Source organism: Dipodomys spectabilis, unplaced genomic scaffold, assembly GCF_019054845.1.
Source record: "Dipodomys spectabilis isolate Male_0828 unplaced genomic scaffold, ASM1905484v1 ptg000127l, whole genome shotgun sequence".
Classification (NCBI taxonomy): Eukaryota; Metazoa; Chordata; class Mammalia; order Rodentia; family Heteromyidae; genus Dipodomys; species Dipodomys spectabilis.
This window is the reverse complement of record NW_024870804.1, coordinates 4,151,914-4,171,006: the sequence shown is the minus strand read 5'-3', so window position 1 is coordinate 4,171,006 and position 19,093 is coordinate 4,151,914. Positions and strand designations below refer to the sequence as shown.

The window sequence follows — 19,093 nt, the reverse complement described above, 5'->3', positions numbered from 1 at the left end:
CTTTATAATTCAGTTTTTTTCTACGAAAGCAATTTTTAGTCTACCACTACTTTGCAATCACACAGGTTAATGTTCCAGCAAGAAGCTGTAGCCTTATGGTAAAGGGTCCTCAGAAATGTTTGCTGCTAATCCCCTATGTCTCTCCTACAAACATTTCCCAGTTACTTCATATGATAGGTAATGTGCTAAGGGACAAGGGAAATCCCCATAACTGCTAGTGCTACACAATAGAATGTACACTGAGACATTATTTCAATAAACAGACATTGGGAAATAAGTACATGTCCACTTCTATAAACTAGACCGAATCGGAAAATGTTCATAAGTGCAGTGTTATTTATATCCATAGCTAATCCCTGGATATTCAAAGTCCCATTTGTAATTCTGTTGTGAAGGCTTGCAAAACACTAACCTGGAAAATGAGCGCCTACGCTCCTTTTGAATCTTTTTGTATTCCATCAATTCCTTAGCAAAATCATTTGTAAACTCATCTAGCTTGGACTTTTTCTTTTCCCTAGTAAAATAAAGTTAAAGAGTGAAAGTTAACAAAAACCATTTAAGAAAACTAACAAGACAAATGTAATTAGATAATGAATGAAATGAATGAAATTGCCATTAGTTTTTCACTTTAAAACTGTAAATAACTAGGCATCCCTGAGGAAGTTGCGTGTATGGCATTGGTTTAAATTTAGGTGAATTTTCTTGTACTAACTGGAAACACTGGAAAATGTTTCCAAAGACACCTATATTCATGTTATATCAGAAAATGGAAAAAAGCGTATAAGAATTTGAAACCGAAATGCTTACTCTTCTTTTAGTCGCCGCTGTTCTCTATAGAATTCTTCCCTGGACAAAGGTGGTGCTTGTGTTGTTGGGATGGTATTTGAATGAGCTGTCTGCACTCCTGATGATACCCAGGGTGTGGATAAGTTGGCAGGTGCCGGTGGAAACCCTGGAGGAGGGACGCTATACCCAGCAGGAGGCGGCTGGCCAGGCGGAAACTGAGGAGAAAACTGTGGGGGAGGAACACCTGGAGGTAGAGGAAGCGTGTGGGGGGGAGGTGGATACAGAGGTGGTGGAGGAACAGGTACGAAGACTGGAGTTGCTGGTAGTGATGGGCCTTGAGTCCTCTGGGATCTTTCGCTGTGGTGTCGCCCACGATTTATACTTCTGGAGAAATAAATTTCAAGATAAATTATTCCTTTAAGTTCACCAAAAACAAGCAGGCTTGTCTAGTGATCACTATTTTCAAACATAAACACAATAGAGTGAATATTGAGGTATAGATCTCACATATTTGGAAATGGAACCCTATTTAACAACCACCAACCAAAAAAGCTGGACTGAGCACTGGGGGCTCACACCTATAATCCTAGGTACTAAGTAGGCTGAGATTTGAGAACTGGAGTTCAAAGCCAATTCTGGCAGAAAGTCCAATTAACAACCAGAAAACCAGAAATGGAGCTGTGGCTCAACATGGTAGAGTGCTAGCCTTGAGCAAAAGAGCTCAGGAACAGTGCCTAGGCCCTGAATTCAAGTCCTAAGGCCAACCGAAAAAAAGTTGGACATGGTGGCCCACACCAGTAGTCCAGCAACTTGGTAGGCGTAAGTGGGTGGGAAGGACCAGTGGACCGCAGTTCCAGATCAGCCTAAGCTCACACAGAAGTCCTACCTCAAAAGCAAAAAAGAAAACAAACAAAAAGACCCAAAACTTAAAAGCAAAGATGACTAATTTTAGTATTGTAATCAACTGAAAATCTTAATGCTGTCTCTCAAAGGGCTAAGTAAAATCAACAGTGCTGGTTGATATGTCTGAATTGTGCCTCATGAAGAAGCCAAGCAAGCTTCTTTCTGTTACGTTCAAGTTCTTTCAATTATGGGCAAAAGAGCAGAATGGACTTTGAAAGCCATGAATGGTAACTACTACCCTCTTTTAATATGCAATCTAGTAATGAAGCAGTTGTTAACTTTTTTTTTTTGGTTGGTCGTGGGGGCTGAACACTGGGCCTAGGCGTTGTCCCTCAGCTCTTCAGCTCAAGGCAAGTGCCCTACCACTTGAGCTGTAGAGCCATTTCTGGCTTTTTTCTGCTTATGTGGTGCTGAGGAATTGAACCTAGGGCCTCATGCATGTGAGGCAAGCACTCTACCACTGAGCCACCTTCCCAGCCCCAGTTGTTAACTTTCAAGCTTACAAGGTTCAATGGAGCAATAGGAGACAACTATTAAATTTAGGAGACATCTATTAAACTGGGGGAGCTGGATGCTGGAGACTCATGCCTGTAATCCTAGCTACTTAGGAGGCTGACATCTAAGGATTGCGGTTCAGTCAGCCCAGGCAGGAACGTCTGTGGACTCTTATCTCCAATAAACTGCCAGAAAACTGGAAGTGGTGCTGTGTGGCTCAAGCAATAGAGCATTCACCTTGAGCTGAAGAGCTCAGGGACAGCGCCCTAGCCCATAGTTCAGACCCCACGACCGGGAAAAAAAAAAAAAAATCCTAAATGTGATTTACTCTTTTCTAGGCATTTTAAGGGCAGCTAACTACTGAAGACTTGAGAGACAAATAAACCAAACAACCTCCCCTCCCCTCCAGACTGTGCTTTAAATTCCTCTGTATATATTTTAATGTGTTATAAAATAGATTACCATTTTCTGAGATTTAAGCCTACCTGTAGCAGCTCCTCTCCCCTCTTCTAATTTGCTGTGGTGGAGAAACCAGATATCCAAGCTTGTTCGAACTATGCAGGGGAAAAACAGATAACAGGCTTGAAGATTTCTCCATAAGTATAGAACATACACAGCCTTTCAGGGACAGAATTTAAGGTATTTAATTATTCTGAAAACCTGTTCCTATTCCATGATTCTTTAAACTTTTCCCAGACAGGAGATCTGAGAAAGTATACATTGGCTTAAAATTAAACATTTCCTTAAAATTACCTCCTTTTTCTTATTAACTTGGTAAGAATGACTAAATCTCAATACAAAACAGTTTCTGTAATGCTAATTAGTATTCTATGAGTTTCTCTGGGAGCTTTTTTATAGTTAAAGGAGAAGGGGCCTTTTAAAGGCACCAAACACAGATATTTATACGTTAAGTAGGCATCACCATTTCAGTTCTACAGTGAAGGAAATGGAGGTTGAGGGAAAAACCACATGCTCTGCTCACAGTCAAGGTGCTGGTAAATGGAGGAGCCAGGTCTACCAGTCTCTAAGACCTATGTTCTTCCCATTGACAATTAGCATATTTCTCCACCAGAAATATACTTTATTTTTCAAACAAAATGATCAAAGTTTCAGCATTTTAGTCTCACAGACATTGCTGTATAAAGGACAAAGGCACTACATGAGTCAATTGATTTTTAATGCCATGAAATATTCCATTGATAAAGTTTTTGGCATTTTAAGGCAGAAAATCATACAGTGTAGATTTTTACATGCAACAAGACAACACTTTCCTCATTTGCTATTCCTGTGTGTGGTAAAATTTTGACCATCCAAACTAAGACTAAGAAACTGTTTTAGGAACACAAGAATTGCTTGAAAACTATCATTCACCTACACAGATCCGTCAAGACCCCCATTTATTAAGATCAAAGCAGAAAGAAGTTTTATAATTATTTTTACTATGTTGGAAAATAATTACAAGTGAACCTTAAACAATATGGTTCTTATATGGGTCTGCTTTATGGACTCATTTGGAGATTTGGAACAATATGAAAAACTTAAGGGCAAACTGCATAGCCTAAAAATACTAAAAACTTACGGTACATAATGAATACAGAGAAGTATGTAGGTAACAGTCTATTTTTTCATTTATTACCTCAAAATATACAAAAATCTTATTAAAAGTTAAATTTATCAAAATTTACTAACTATACATAATTCCATGCAGTCAAGAGAAATATAGACAAATATAGAATTACATGTAGAATTACTACATTACTATATTACTACAAATGTAGTATTACATACTAATGGTAAAAACTAACTGTAGTACATTTTGTGTTATTATTATTCTGATGGTACCTGTTACTACAGTGACCTCAAATGTTGCAAAGTACCCACCTTAAACACCGGGTAAGGCTGCCATGGTGGTGCAAACCTGTAATCCAGCTACCAGAAATCAGAGATTGGGAGGATTATGGTTTCAGACCAGCCAAGGAAAAAGTTATCAAGATTCCTATATCTCAACAAACAAGCTGGACCAGGTGGCAGGTGTCTATAATCCCAGCTATGTGGGAAATTTAAGTTAAGAAGACGATTGATCATTGTCCAAGAGTGGAGCTGGTGTTGGGCTGGGAATGTGGCTTAGTGGTACAGCACTTGCCTTGCATGCATGAAGCCCTGGGTTTGATTCCTCAGTACCACATAAACAGAAAAAGCCAGAAGTGGCACTGTGGGTCAAGTATAGAGTGCTAGCCTTGAACAAAAGCAGCTCAGGGACAGTGCCCAGGCCCTGAGTTCAAGCCCCAGGACTAGCCAAAAAAGGTTGGGGATTGTAGATCACATGGTACCACACTTGCTTAGTAAGCACAAGGCCCTGGGTTCAAACTCCAATATTGTCCTTCCCCAAACACCCCAATACATAAAAACAAATTGAAAGACACACACACACACACACACACACACACACACACACACACACACACACACACACACACACACACACACACACACACACACACACACACACGAGGTAATAACTTCCATGTAAGCATATTTTTCCACTATATAGATAGCTCATATCACATACAAAATGTATGTCAATCAACTATACACATTACTGAGGTAAGGTCAGCAGCAAACTGATAAAGCAGCGGAGCATTAAGGCTAGTATGTGCAAATCCCTGGGACTGACCCCTCACAACAAAAAGCAAAACAAAACCCTCCAAACTACAGAAAACAAAAAAATTATGTGTAGAGGTCAGTGCCCATTATCACCAAGTCACTCAAGGGTCACCTACACTCTTTTTTTTCACAAAAGAATTCCTCATATAACTAGTATTTTACATAAATAGTATTATTCTGGCATGTAAAGACTAATTATTCTGGCTTATTTAAAAAAAATCAAAAAACAAAAAACAGCCGCTTGTTGCCTGTGGCTCACAACCATAATCCTGGCTACTCAGGAGGCTGAGATCTGAGAATAACAGGTTGGAAGCCAGCCAGGGCAGAAGTCCTTGCGACTCTTATCTCCAATAAACTACTTAGAAAAAGCTGGAAGTGGCACTGTGGTTCAAGTGCTAGAGAGCTAATCCTGAGCAAAAGCAGCTGAGGGACAGCGCCTAGGCCAGTTCAAGCCCCAGCACTGGCAAAAAAATTAAAAAAAAAAAAAAGAAGATTCAGAAATATCCTTAGTTTGTAGTTTTCACTATCTAGTTCAAAAGTAATTAATTATGTGAGGTTTATTTTAAATATACTTACTGTTCCCAACCTGGTCGACCCCCACCTGGCCGAGCAGCATTTATCCTTACTGGGCCTTAAAAACAAATAAAAACAAAAACTGTAAATATAAACTTGCACGTTAAAAAAAAAAAAAACTAAACATTACTTTTTCTTTTTGCCAGTCTTGGGGCTTCAACTCAGGGCCTGGGCACTGCCTCCAAGCTTTGAGCTTCTTTTGCTCAAGGTTAGCGCTCTACCACTTGAAGCACAGCCCCACTTCTGGCTTTTTCTGAGTCATTTATTAGAGATAAGAGTCATAGACTTTCTGCCTGGGATGGCTCTCAACCATGATCCTCAGATCTCAGCCTCCTGAGTAGCTAGGATTACAGGCATGAGCCACTGGTACCTGACTCTAGAATTATTTTCTAAAGGGGAAAAACGGTTCAAATCCAAACAATTTTACTTACCAGTCGTAGGGATCAATTGTCCATGTAATAATGACTGTCCCAGCAAAGATGGAGTTCCAAGGACAGGCACCTGGTAACCCTGAATAACCACAAAGAGGGTTAAAAAAACAGCCAGGGGAATGATAGTTAAACCATGAAATCCTTAAAAACAATTTTTAGAGAAGTAAAATGTACCTTCTCTTCCATAAGAGCAGTAAGTGCAATTGAGGAGGTTCCCTTTGAATGTTCTGAAGCAAGGGCTGCAGCCGGCAGTAATTTAGTATCAGAGTCCCTAGAAACAGTGAAATTTGTAATATGTTAAAATGTCATCAGATGTGGGAGATAAAGAGTACAAGTAAGAGCAAGCACTATCCATTATTGCATTAGCCATTGCATTGAGATGAGCTACATGAAAGATGGTAAAAAGAGAAGAGTGCACACCTTGAGAGAGCTCCTTATGCACAAGCAGAGAAATGAGAAGAAATTGCCTTATCAAGAACTACATGATAGATATGCTAGATACTACAAAAACAGTAAAACAAGTATCATTGTGGACTACATGAAGACAAAAAGAATGGGATTAAGAGTAAGTTAAAGAACGGTGCATGGTGGTGGCATGCCTATCACCCTATCATCCAAGCACTTAGGAAGCTTAGGTATCAAGACCCTGGCTCTATCAGCAAACCTTTGTCTTACAGAAAAAGAAAAAGAAAAAAAAAAAAAGGTAAATTTTTGCTTTGACACCACCGCTAAACTAATCTTAGATAAGAGACATAATATTTTGGCACTAGCAGCACACGTGTGTAATCCTAGCTACTCAGAGAGCTGAGAGCTGGGGGCTGAGGTTCAGGAGGGAAAGGCCCCAAGTTCAAGTTCCAGCACTAGCACATATACATACAAGAAACAATTCATTATCTATACTGTGTCTATAGACACTACTACTCATCAACCAAATACAAGGTTATATTAGACCAGTGGGATTTCTTAAGTATAATTATGTAAGTCTTTTTCTAAAGACTTCGTTTCAATATCAGAAACAGGCTCCAATGTCTATTTTTAAAAAGCTGGTTGACTTTTCTTTTAAAAAAAGAATGTATGATGCATCAGACTTACATGTCAAAGGACTCTTTCATTTCTGAATAGGATTTTAGTCTGTCTTCACTATTCTACAATTCTAGTCTAGAACAATTATGCCTAACCTTTGTATCAATTCTATCAATCTTCTTTACCTGTTTTCACTCCTGCTCAAATTTACTTTCCATCTTTATGATCATTATGAAATCTTGTACCTCTGAAGTGCAGTTCTGTTACAACACTCAACATCTAAGAGAAAATTTTACTTACTGGCAACTTGCTTAATCATCACATACCAGAAGAATTACTGTTATTGCCTCTTCTTCTCTAAGACTAAGTTCTTTTAGGGTTTTTGAGACAAATCTCTTGATTCCCCGTCTCTTCCTTGAATGCTGGAACTGCCAGCATGCTTCACCAAGAATAAACCGTTTCTTACAAGTCATTCCAACTTACTGAGTACAACAGTCCACCAAAAAGCATTTGGCACCATCAGCTGCACTGGGCATAGACGAAAATGAACTAAGCAACCCAAACAGAGTGATAGGATGGAAGGAATGAGGGGGAAAGAAGGAACAGCTTATACTAAGCAAAAGGAAAGAAATGTAAATATCACCTGATGTGTAAGAAATAACTGTATTGTCAAAGCTCATAGAATTCAGAGACTTTATAGACCATAATGGCAATTTGCCTTGTGAAGGTTAAAATGGGTTTTTAACTTTAAGTATTCACTATTCCACAATACTGTGAAATTTATGTAATCACCTAATAGCAATTAAAAAAAAAAGGCGTTTGGCAGTACACAATCAAAAACTGGTATCACTGGCCTCATTTGTTTTCTACCAAGGAGGAACACCCAGGTAGACTTACCGGAAAGGTCCATCTGACTTTTCTGAATGGACTGATATGGACACTGTTGCGGTTATATCAGGTACAGGAGCTGGGGCATTAGATGCACTTCCAGGTACAGGAGGGGCCAAGGATTGGTTGGAAGTTAATGAAGATATTGAGGGAGCGGGGTGAGCCGATGAAGACGTCACTGGAATCATCAGAGGATCTTGCTGTCGTGATATTGGAGACCTCATGAGAGGCTGCAGGTTCCGCTGAATGAGAGGTCTTGGAGGTGGTATTGGGGGTGGTGGTGGAGGTAATTGTTTTCGTAGTCTTTTTGTATAACCAGTTTCATTTTTGAAGTTATTAACAGCCTACAAGTACCAAACAGAAATGCAAAATGTGTAATGCAGTATTCACTTAAATAACAGTTAAATTGGTGAAGAGGCTTTTTTTTTCATAATAGGAATACAAACATAGCTACCTGTCGTAAAAATTTATTGGCAATTAAAGCATCAGGAGATACATCATTTTGATGACATGTTGGACATGTATGTTCATCTGATTCCAAGAGTGCTGTTCTTATACCTAGGTAATAAGATTTTTAAATATTAATAATAGGAACTCAGTGTTTATAGAATGAGTGAAAAGGACACCCTATACCTATTCAGTTTCCCAAGCACATAAAGTACTCCTTAGATTAAGGAATTTAAGATATATCATCTAAGGATTAGGAATCAATATATGACATGACTGTATGTATTCCCCCAACTCAGAAAGGAAAAACTATGGACAGAAACTGCCATTTTGAGCCTTTAACATTCACTTCCTGCACGAGAAGCGGAAATGTTTCCTTTTTTCTATTTCTCCTTATTTTAATGTTACACTAAAATAAACCCCTAAAACTTAAAAAGAGAAACTTAACACACTTAAGATAGTCCCCTTGTTGTTTTCCCCAAACCCAGCTTTAATTTTTCTCTATGATCCAAGCTATTAAATCGAAGACAAATACTGGCTAGGTGCTGGTGGTTCCTATCTGTAATTATAGCTCAGGAAGCTGTGATGCAGTGGATGGTGGTTTGAAACTAATCTCAAGACTCCATTCCCAAAATACTAGCAGCAAAAAGTCAGTTTGGCTACAGGCATGATCAGTGATAGACACCACCCAAGGCAAGCCAAGCAAGTATTGAAGACCTGAGTTCAATCCCTGGTATTCTTCAGACACACTGAAACAAAAACTCTCTCTCTGAAGTGTTAGTCTTTGTGTAGTAAGATACTGCAGAAAAAAAACAAGAGGTAGTGTACAAAGAGTGACAAAAACTTTACATGGCGCAGTTTTTGAAAAAGCATAAATAAAGAATAGGGTATAAAAAATAAAGTGTTAAAGCCAAGTGTGAAAAGTATTAAGCCAGAAATGGTGGCTCATGCCTGTAATGCTAGTAGGAGGCTGAGATCAGGAGCTGGATGGGGCAAAAACCCCATCTCAACACAAAAATAACTGCATACAATGGAATGAACCTGTCATCCTAACAGGAGATGGGGAGAAGGGGAACATTAACAGTAAAGAACAAGGTCCAGACCAGCTGGACACTCTTGCAAAAATAACCAGAGCAACACTGGGCACTGGCGGCACATGCCTGTAATCCTAGCTACTCAGGAGGCTTAGATCTGAGAATTGCAGTTCAAAGCCAGCCTAGGCAGGAAAGTCCATGAGACAGTAATCTCCAATAAACCACCACAAAACCACAAGTGGCACTGTGGCTCAAGTGGTAAAGTGCTAGGCCTTGAGCTCAAGAGCTGAGAGCACTCAGGCCCAGAGTTCAAGCCCCATGACTGACAAAAAACAAACAAAAAAACCCAGAGCAAAAGAGGGCCAGAGGTGTGGCCCAAATGGTAGCTCACACACATTTCAAGCACAAAACCCTGAGTTAACACCCTAATACTGGGGTGGGGGAGGGGAGAGGGGGAGAAGAGGGGAAAAAAGAAGGGGGTGGGGAAAGCATGAAAGCATGAATCAGGGAAGTGAATTGCCCATAACACAGTTAAGAGAAATACTAAGATTCACGGCTCATGCTCCAATGAATAAATCTAAGCCATACGTTCAAACCATAGCTTGAAAAACTCTTATCCTTGAAGAGGTCTCTATACAATGGTCCCAAAACTACCTTCAGAAGTAAAACAAAAACCAAGCAGGTTAGAACAGTGAAGTTTTCGGGTAAGAGCATTTTTTTCTTCTGAGTAAGAAGAAACATCTAAAGTAAATGGCAGAAAAGAACTAAAAGCTAATTTAAGTGATCTAGTCTGTTTACAGGAAATTATCATATGCTTATGAAGTTCAGAATAAGCTACTGTTCATAATGCAGAAAAGGGATTTAAAAAGAATTCGTGAGGAACTAAGCCCCACAAAAGGTTAGAATTTTATATACTTTGTAAAACATGTAGAAAACATTATCTATTTAAAAAGACAGAAAGAGAAAGAAAATCCCAACCCTCTCACTATTAACGCTCATAGATCAACACTTATTATCAACATTTTGTATTTTATTATTAAAATACACAGTGTTGGTTCAGAGCCTTTCCAAGCAAATATAAATGCTCCTAATAGTGTCTTCAAGGGTTCAGCCTCTCTTACACTCATCACAGTAACTGTTTCCACAGCAGGGAATGACAACGGCGTCAGTCATGATGTCTTTGCAGATGAGGCACAGCAATTCATCTGGGATGGGATCATCCTCTTCTGACGAAGAGGATGGCTCCTCTGGTAGGAAGGGTGGTTTCTCTTTCTTCCCGATTGCATACGCCTCTCTGTAAAAGAAGGTTTCAGTGTTGTAAGACAGCTACAGTGGCAAAGCATTCATACTCCGTGTTCTACTATATCACAAGAACACAATTCAGTACAATTAGTGTAGATAAGCATAATTCCCCAAAGGGGGCAGCTGTATACAACCTCCTACACAAATGAGACACAGAACATAACTCTAAACAAATATAACCAAAAGAAATACTATAAAAGTAGTTAAAACGTTCTTGGAATCCTAACTCTAAGAACTGAGGCCAGAGAGGTAAAGCAACACTCAATGCCATCATGTTCTACTTAGTTGGCATGGAGTTTAACTTAGAGAATATGCTAATCACAATTTTTACCTACCCTACCATATTTCTTGAAAAGCAACTAACAAAAAAATTCCTCCTCCATATTGCCATAGTTTCTAAAACCAGTAAAGGTATTAGACTAAATGTTGCAAGGTGAAAAAATATGATTGACATTATGTAATTAAGAACTAGCTCAAAGGAAACCATTGCTACATGCAATAGAATGAGACTCTAAAAACCTGTGTCTACCTGTAATTACTATTCAGCTAAGAAATGTGATTTAATAGTTGAATACATATTACAAAAAGTGACTGAATGCGTGTTAGCAAAGTATGGAGTAACACCTCATTAGGATTTTTGCAAAAATGTTGAGAATATATTAAAAATAAAAAAAAACTATCTCAGACTTGTCAACCCTGCTTACATATTTCCAACTTCTCTGTACTCAAATTTGTAAGTCAAAGAATTTCTAGAGAAATCCTTTCTATTTCATGTGTTTATCTCAATGCTGAAAATGAAAGAATCTCAGCTATACAGAGTAGGGTACCTTAGGTGTGTTATTTGTGTTGCAGTTGCTCCATAGACATCACCACGATTCCAGAAATAAGTATCAATTTGCTTATGCCCCACTGTTCCCAATTTGTGAAAGAGGAGTCTCCCACTGCCCAAAAGAGAGAAAAGAAAAGAAGGGGGGAAAAAAAAAAAGGAGAACAGGATAGAAAAAGAAACAGAAGAGTCTAAGTTGCTTATCAGTGGTGTTAGTGGAGAGGGTGAGTTTCATTTAAAATATCTGGGCTCCCATCTCTCCCCAGTACTTGCCATTTGTATGGTTGACACAAATGGGCTTTCTGTATTTCATCACTCTAAAGCAATGAAGTTAATTATTGTTAGGGTTCATGGGTGATGTTAACTTTTCCAATACAAACTTCTATTATTAAAAATTTTACATAGTATAGATAAGATGGTCTGCTCTTACTCACTGCAAAAGTTATCAATTTCAACCTGACAATGTTTGGAAGGGTCTACGAAATGTCTGAGTTACAAACAGCATTAACAGACTCCTCTAAGATGATTCACAGAGACAGGAAAGTGACTGATTAAGCAGATGGGGTGAAGTGGAGGTGAGGACTAGGAGTTCAGGAAAAGTCTCATTTGTGGACTTGAACACTACATACAGAAATGTACACTTCCAAATACAGGGTATTTTTTTCAGTATCACTCCATAGCATAGCCAATATTTACCACCCTCACCTAGTTACTAGGCCAACAATTATGCCTGAAGCTGAAGGAAACTATGGTCTTACAGTTTTCTTTTTTCTCATCATTAAAAACATGGATACCTATTCTCCAACTGGATGTTTCTCAAAGTTCATCCTGAAGGTCTCAACTTCACAATTTCCTAGAAGGCTTCTTTAAAATGCAGAATCAGGATTGTACACCTCTAAATAAAAAAAAACTAGGAGCTCATGGCTAAGAACTTAGAAGCACAGACTGAAGAAACATTTAATAACATTTATATCTATACTGTGAAGGCAGTCAAAAAGATAATCATAATAATTAGTAAGAGAAGATAAAAGTGGGAAGTTATGTTGAACCATGCCACTCGACTTTCATGTATGTCTTAATCCTTTGATAAAACAATGGCTCACAGAAATTGAGAACATATTAAAGATATGCACTAAAGTGTTTTATAGCTCTATAGCCTGCATGAAAAATAAAGTCAACTTCAAAATATTAAGACTCCATGGGAATAGGGCACTGGTGGCTCACAGTGTCAGCCCTGAGTGAAAAAGTGAGCAGAAGGCCTTGGAGTAGTTCAAAGCCCCAGTACTGGTACAAAAAAAAAGAAGTCTCAATACTAATTAGCATTTCATTTATGTTTTGTACGTAAATTTGCCTATCTAGAGTTTTTTTGAGACAGTCTCCTAGCTATTTTTGCACTAGAGCTAATTTGAACTTAAATCATTGTCTTTGCTTCCTGAGTAATTTGTGATTATAGGTATGTACAACCATGCCCAGTTTGCAGAGCTTTTATTCTTAAAAATTATGTCTGTTTTGTCCACTTGGGAAATGGAAATAACATATAAGATAATGTGGGAGCATGTATGTAAATGAGAAAGAAAGCAGAAAATGACAGAAAAGAAGAGTTTAGAAGACTACAAGGGAAGTGGCACTCAGTGATGACAAACCCCCAAATCCATTTAGGAATCTGCTTAAATGTAGCTGACTGTAGCCTCTAATCTTGATAAGAAATGCAGAATGGGCAGACTCATTCTGGTGTACAAAGTTTGCAAGGAATCCACAGAGCCAAGTTGTAAGCCCAAGATAAATCACTACATCCTGGCACTGATGGTGGTCTGCACAAGTGATAACTAATTTGTATACTTACGCATCTATTGTGGGTATTGCATATTTTCCAGTGTTGGTAAGCATTGCACCTTTCATGTTAGGATCTTTCACCTCCATCATAAAACTTCTAGGAATACCAGTGCTCTTTTTAATCCGAGGACCAGATTCAAAGTTCTTATCCTGTGTGGATGGAAAAGAAGAACAGAAAAGCAATTAGAGTCATTTGTTATTAATTTTGTGTAGCATTTACTACTTAGTTATAATGTTTACTATATATGCCCTCACTTAATCCTTACATCTCCAGTTCAGAAAAGAAAAAAAAAAAAAAAAAAAAGCAAATTTGGAGAGATGAAATACCTCGCCTAAGTTTACTCTAGTAAATGAAAAACCCAGACATGAAACCTGGCAAAAATTTGGCTCCAGAGGTTATGCTGTTTTTAAATAATCCTAGCTGGGCTTTGGTGGCTCATGCCTGTATTCCTAACTACTCAAGAGGCTGAGATCTGAGCATTAAGGTTCAAAGCTAACCCCAGCAGGAAAGTCTATGATACTCTCCTTCAACTAACCTCCTCTTCCCACAAAAAAGCAGAAAGTGGAGCTGTGGTTCAAGTGGTAGATCACTAGTCGTTTAAGCACAGTGCCCAGGGACAGTACCCAAGCCTAAGTTCAACTGCCTCAGGACAAGCACAAAAATAAAAATAAAAATATTCCTAAGAAATTATAGCATAATTTTTCCTTTGGACTTACCCCATTTGTTGGGCAATTCTTAATATAATGGCCAGGTTTACCACAACGAAAACAGGTATAAGATGGAGGTGGTGGACCTAGAGGTTTCTTCATGTAACTGGAAGAAGAAAAAAATTACATATAAACAAAAACTTAAAACAATGCTTTTGATTGGGGGGGGGGGGGGGGGGAGGGAATCCACCCCTAAAATTCCTATCAGTATAAACTATTTCTGAACTTACTTGATTGGGTCGTATTCATGGCCAGATTGCGACATCATTGCTTTAATTTTATCTTCCTCAGAAGCATTGGCTTCAGCCAGATTGGCGGTCTGTTTAACAGGTAATTATTTGACACACACATTAGAAACACATTTAAGACCACACAGTGAAAGACAACACCACTCATCCTGCAAAGAGCAGTTTCTAGACTAGCCTTGTAAACTTGGAAGAGGCACTGGGAATTCTTTAGGTGGTTACATGATGTCTGGGGGGTATGTGGGAGGCTGAAGAACCATTCTGAGGGCACTCTAGCCTTAGACCCTGCTTATACATTAGAATTTGCACACTTGCTCTAAGATTTAAACACTAAGTTCAGAGGGAAACACTTGATGTTCTTAAATCTTAAAAAATATTTCAAGTGTCACAACATGGAGATTGTTCATTTACACTTACAACCTTGAGGGCAAGGAAAGGGGCAGACAACTGAGCATATTATATGCAGTCAGAAGTCACTAAGTTGTAAGGTCAATTTCAGGCTAAGTATAAGGGATGTGCATTAAGCATTCATCACTTAGATTCTATTCTCTAAATTTTATGAACTTCATCTACAAAATATAAAACACAATGTAGATATAAGCAGAGTCTAAGAGAGTGACTTCTAATAACTTGAATCCTCAAGCATCTAGCACTCACATCATCCACTCACTGGGTTTTATCTTTGCATTCATCCACAAAACAAGCAACCAGTTTTAACATTTTATTGTAATTTCATATACAAAAGAATGCTTAACATTAACAGAGCTTAGAACAGCAACGTTTACAGAAAACTGAATTACAGATGTTTAACAACTAATTTGTTTGAACCCAAAAATTATTTTACAAATAAGCTTTTAAAAATAATAAAAAGAATCCCCCAAACCTCCAAAACTCCCCAATTCTTCCCAGCAAAGAAACAATGGTAGGAATAGACTCAAATATGGTCCTTAACAGTACATAAAAACAGTATACTATATATAAACTGGTAAAGATGTTAGGTTAACTCTTGCTAAACCACTCTGCTTTAGAAAAACCATAAAATAGGATGGTTTTAGTATACTTGTCTCAGTTTTAATGTTCAGTGTTCCTAGTACAAGAGCTGAAGAACTATCTTCTAGGGCACTTTGGGGTTATGGTATAGGAGAAAAGGACACAGCCTATGTATAATACAGCAAGGACAAGACAGGGAGGGACAACCCTAACGGAAAACCATCCTTTATGTATCTGACAGTGGGGAGAAAAAAGGGTTTCTGGAATAATGGACAGTTTCCTTCTTGTCTCTCAAAAAGTCTGCCTGTTCTTTTATTATAAGGCACAATTTGTAAGCTAAATGTATTATTTTAAAAAGCAATCCATCACTAGTGCTTTCCCAAACAAACAATACACATTGTAGAGCAGAAAATGCACGCAATCTTATCGCAGAACATGGCACATACAATGGTTTCAGGAGGTTAACAACTTGCCTCTCTGCCAAACATACAAATTGGTATACTTCTGTAAACAACTTTATACACTTACACAATTCCTGTAGTCTGTGTTCAAACAAATTAGGTTGTTTAAAAACTTTTTCTAAGGCAGACAGACTACAAGTCTATAGATATAGCATAAGAAACAACATTCAGTATATTGACCTTCATGGGGCTCAATTCAAATATTCAAATATTCAAGAAATAGCCAAGCAATCGTCCAGGTGAAGGAAATCTTCAGTTTTGGCCGCTTAAAGTCCACATAATTTACAGCCAAAACCAGGAATTCCTCCAGAACTTTGTTAGTTTCCAATGTGTAATAAAAAAAAGTATGAGGGGGGAAAATGATTAAGTGTAGCTTCATGTTTCTTCTGTCTTGAAGATGATAATACGCCAACATTATGCTGAGGCTGACCAAGTATTCCCCTATCTTCTCAAAACAGCAACTACTCTTTATAGAGTAATAATATGTACAATGCTCTTGCAAGACCCATCCTCCCCCAACCCAGCTTAAAAAAAGTTGGTTGACATGAAAAGAATGTTAGAAAAACACTTATATTTTCAAGAATATATATATATATATATACCTTTGTAAGCTGGGCCAGAGTAATAGATGCAGAAGAGTCATCAATCTGTTCATAAAAAATTAAACACACATTCAAGTTCCACACTGAAAACAGCGGATAATGATCATTTTAGCCCTAATGTCATTTAATGCTCAAATATTGGGCATTTTCTTAGTTTTCTAGAGAATAGCATTTTAAGTCTGAAATGTAGCTCAACCTACTTTATCTTCCTTATACTACTTGACACCCAGTTATAAAGGTTGTCAGTTCTGGGAGACTGCATAATTGCAATTCAAAAACAGGGTAAAGAAAGTGTACCACACAGGAAATTGGTGGCTAGAAACTCAGAACTCTGTCTCTCAATGGTCTCTAAATCTGATATTGCTCAAGACAATTACACTGGTCAAGAGAATAAGTGATCTTTCTAATTTTCCCCATCAACACTGTAAAAACAAGCAGCTTTGTAATGGCTCATAATTATTTTAATAAACAAGAGCACCCACATAATTGCTACATTATTTTTTGAGAATTGTGTATCTTCCTACACAAAGAATAAATAACAATAGCTTCTTGTTTAAGAAACAACAGCTTTATCAAGGCAAAGATGTTTAGCCAAAAATAAACCCTAAAGAACAAAAAATGAGGGGTAGATAAAGGTGCCTAGGGGAAAGGATTGAGTTATCATATGTGATGATGGATTCTAATACTTGCGAAAAAAAGGAAGTTAATATAACCAAACACAGCAAGGATATATGGAAGAGAGAGCTTTAAAACAAAAAATCCATTAAAAAAATAAAAAATAAATTTCGTCCTCTATAACAATGTTTTTAAAAAAGTCTACCTCCAGGGCTGGGAAGGTGGCTCAGTGGTAGAGCACTTGCCTTGCATGCCTGAGGCCCTGGGTTCGATTCCTCAGCACCACATAAGCAAAAAGAAAAAAGCCGGGAGTGGCGCTGTGGCTCAAATGGTAGAGCGCTATCCTTGAACTGAAGAACTGAGGGACAGTGCCCAGGCCCAGAGTTCAGGCCCCATGACTGGACCCCTCCCCCCAAAAAAAAGTCTACCTCCGTGTATCATATATACATAACTTTAGGAAATAACTTTGAAGACATTGCCCTATAATTTCCTACTTCATAAGTAGGTTGTTTATTCTTATGCCATAAGTTTCTTAATTCTTGTTTATAATGGAGAAAATATTAACAAGATAACTGGATCAAAGAAAAACAGCTGAATAGGAAAAGTAGTATGAATTTAGACCTCAAAGAGAAATGGAATCAGTTTTAATATGAAGTCCATAGCCATTATCCAGTCCAGAAATGATTCAATAAATATAAATCATGTTAGCTAAATTTAAGACGCATCTTGGCTGGGCATGGTGACACACTTCTCCAATCCCAGCACTCAGAGGTTGAGGCAGGAGGTATGGAGTTTGAAGCATCCTGGACTAACATGGGTTGGCAAGTTGAAGCCAGCCAGACTTCTCAAAAAACAAAACAAAAAACTCCCCCCAAACAAACAAAAGTCTTACAAATAGAAGTTTTAAAGTTAATTTGACCGAAATTATTACTGGGATGCTTAGACAAAAGGTTTTTTATTCCACATTGAAGGACTATCAACAGTTCATGAGAGCAGGGTACCAATGGCTCATGTCTGCAATCCCACTCAGGAGTGTAAGATTTGGAGGATGATGGCTGTTTGAGGCCAGCATGTTCAGACAAGTCCTCAAGAGACTTCCTCCCCAAAATTGCCAGTAAAATGCAGTAGTAGAGTGCCAGCTATGAACAAGAAAGCAATGGGAGCATGATGTCCTGAGTTCAAACTCTGGCACTGGCAAAAAAAAAAAAGTTCATATGCACTCATCCAGCAAAATCTACCAATCGTTCTTGAAGTAGTTTTTCATCTAAGAACAAATATTAAGAAATAAAAAAATACATATTCAACTTTTATCTAAAATATATTGTAACCTATTTTATTTTATACGGGCCAGAAATAGCCTGAATTTAAGTAATAAGGACCATCACGTATGGTAGGATCCTAACCAACAAAATAATAGCTTTAATAGTGTTCTTAGAAAAAAGAAATCCAGGCCAGGTGCCAGTTGTTCACGCCTGTAATCCTAGCTAATCAGGAGGCTGAGATCTGAGAACTGAGGTTCAAAGCCAGCCCAGGAAGGAAAAGTCTGTGAGACTCCTCTCTCCAATTAACCACCAAAAAACTAGAAGTGGCACTGTGGCTCAAGTGGTAGAGTGCTCGCCTTGCGCTGAAGAGCTCAGGGGCAGAGCCCAGGCCTAGAGTTCAAGCCCTACAACGGACCAAAAGAGAAAAAGAAAAAAACAAACCCATTGTATTAATTTTCTTAACGCTGGAACTAGAAAAGCAACACAAAAATCTTCCTACTCCTAATTTTATTGTCCTTGTCTTTGTGCTGAACTTTCTTATCCTCTCATTTTAGGTTTTTACTCCCATTGTATCATTTACTCAATGAATTTAAAGTGACTTCAGATATGTAACTGAATCTAATTATGTTCCCTTACCAAATCACCACTATAGTGCACCCCATCTGGTAAGTCAAATTAGTTTAGAAAGGCATCAACTTGTTTCCTACATATAACAAGATGTGAAAAATGATGGAAAATGTTCACAAAGGTTTAAAAATATACCAAAACATAAAAATTTCTTAGTGAAACAGTAAAATACTGTTTTCAAAAAATAACACACCTCCCTATATCTAAATAGGAGGTCTTGTTTCTGGAAGTAAGGACCTCAAACCTTTTATGCTTATAGCTGAGTGGAATAAAAAAAAAAAAATCTATGAAATTTCAGACCCTTAGTCAGCAAATACAGCTTTCAGCTTTAGTATAACAACCAGGCATGGGAAGATGACATAAACCAAACAAGGCTGG

General features: G+C 38.0%; 1 protein-coding gene across 4 annotated transcripts in view; it reads right to left on the bottom strand.

Moving 5' to 3' along the window:
* Nucleotides 1–19,093, bottom strand: part of Rbbp6 (RB binding protein 6, ubiquitin ligase) — a 35,978-nt gene that overhangs the window by 4,553 nt on the left and 12,332 nt on the right. The window contains exons 4-17 of one of the 4 annotated variants that reach the window (XM_042689818.1): nt 16,212–16,256; nt 14,144–14,232; nt 13,923–14,019; nt 13,216–13,355; nt 10,366–10,538; nt 8,218–8,321; nt 7,773–8,107; nt 6,027–6,123; nt 5,853–5,931; nt 5,425–5,479; nt 4,066–4,113; nt 2,670–2,738; nt 808–1,170; nt 413–514 (exon numbers count right to left, since the gene is read on the bottom strand). In XM_042689818.1, coding sequence (XP_042545752.1) covers nt 413–514; nt 808–1,170; nt 2,670–2,738; nt 4,066–4,113; nt 5,425–5,479; nt 5,853–5,931; nt 6,027–6,123; nt 7,773–8,107; nt 8,218–8,321; nt 10,366–10,538; nt 13,216–13,355; nt 13,923–14,019; nt 14,144–14,232; nt 16,212–16,256 — 1,796 coding nt within the window. The remainder of the gene's footprint in view (nt 1–412; nt 515–807; nt 1,171–2,669; nt 2,739–4,065; nt 4,114–5,424; nt 5,480–5,852; nt 5,932–6,026; nt 6,124–7,772; nt 8,108–8,217; nt 8,322–10,365; nt 10,539–13,215; nt 13,356–13,922; nt 14,020–14,143; nt 14,233–16,211; nt 16,257–19,093) is intronic. The other 3 variants (XM_042689820.1, XM_042689819.1, XM_042689822.1) reach the window with 3 other exon arrangements.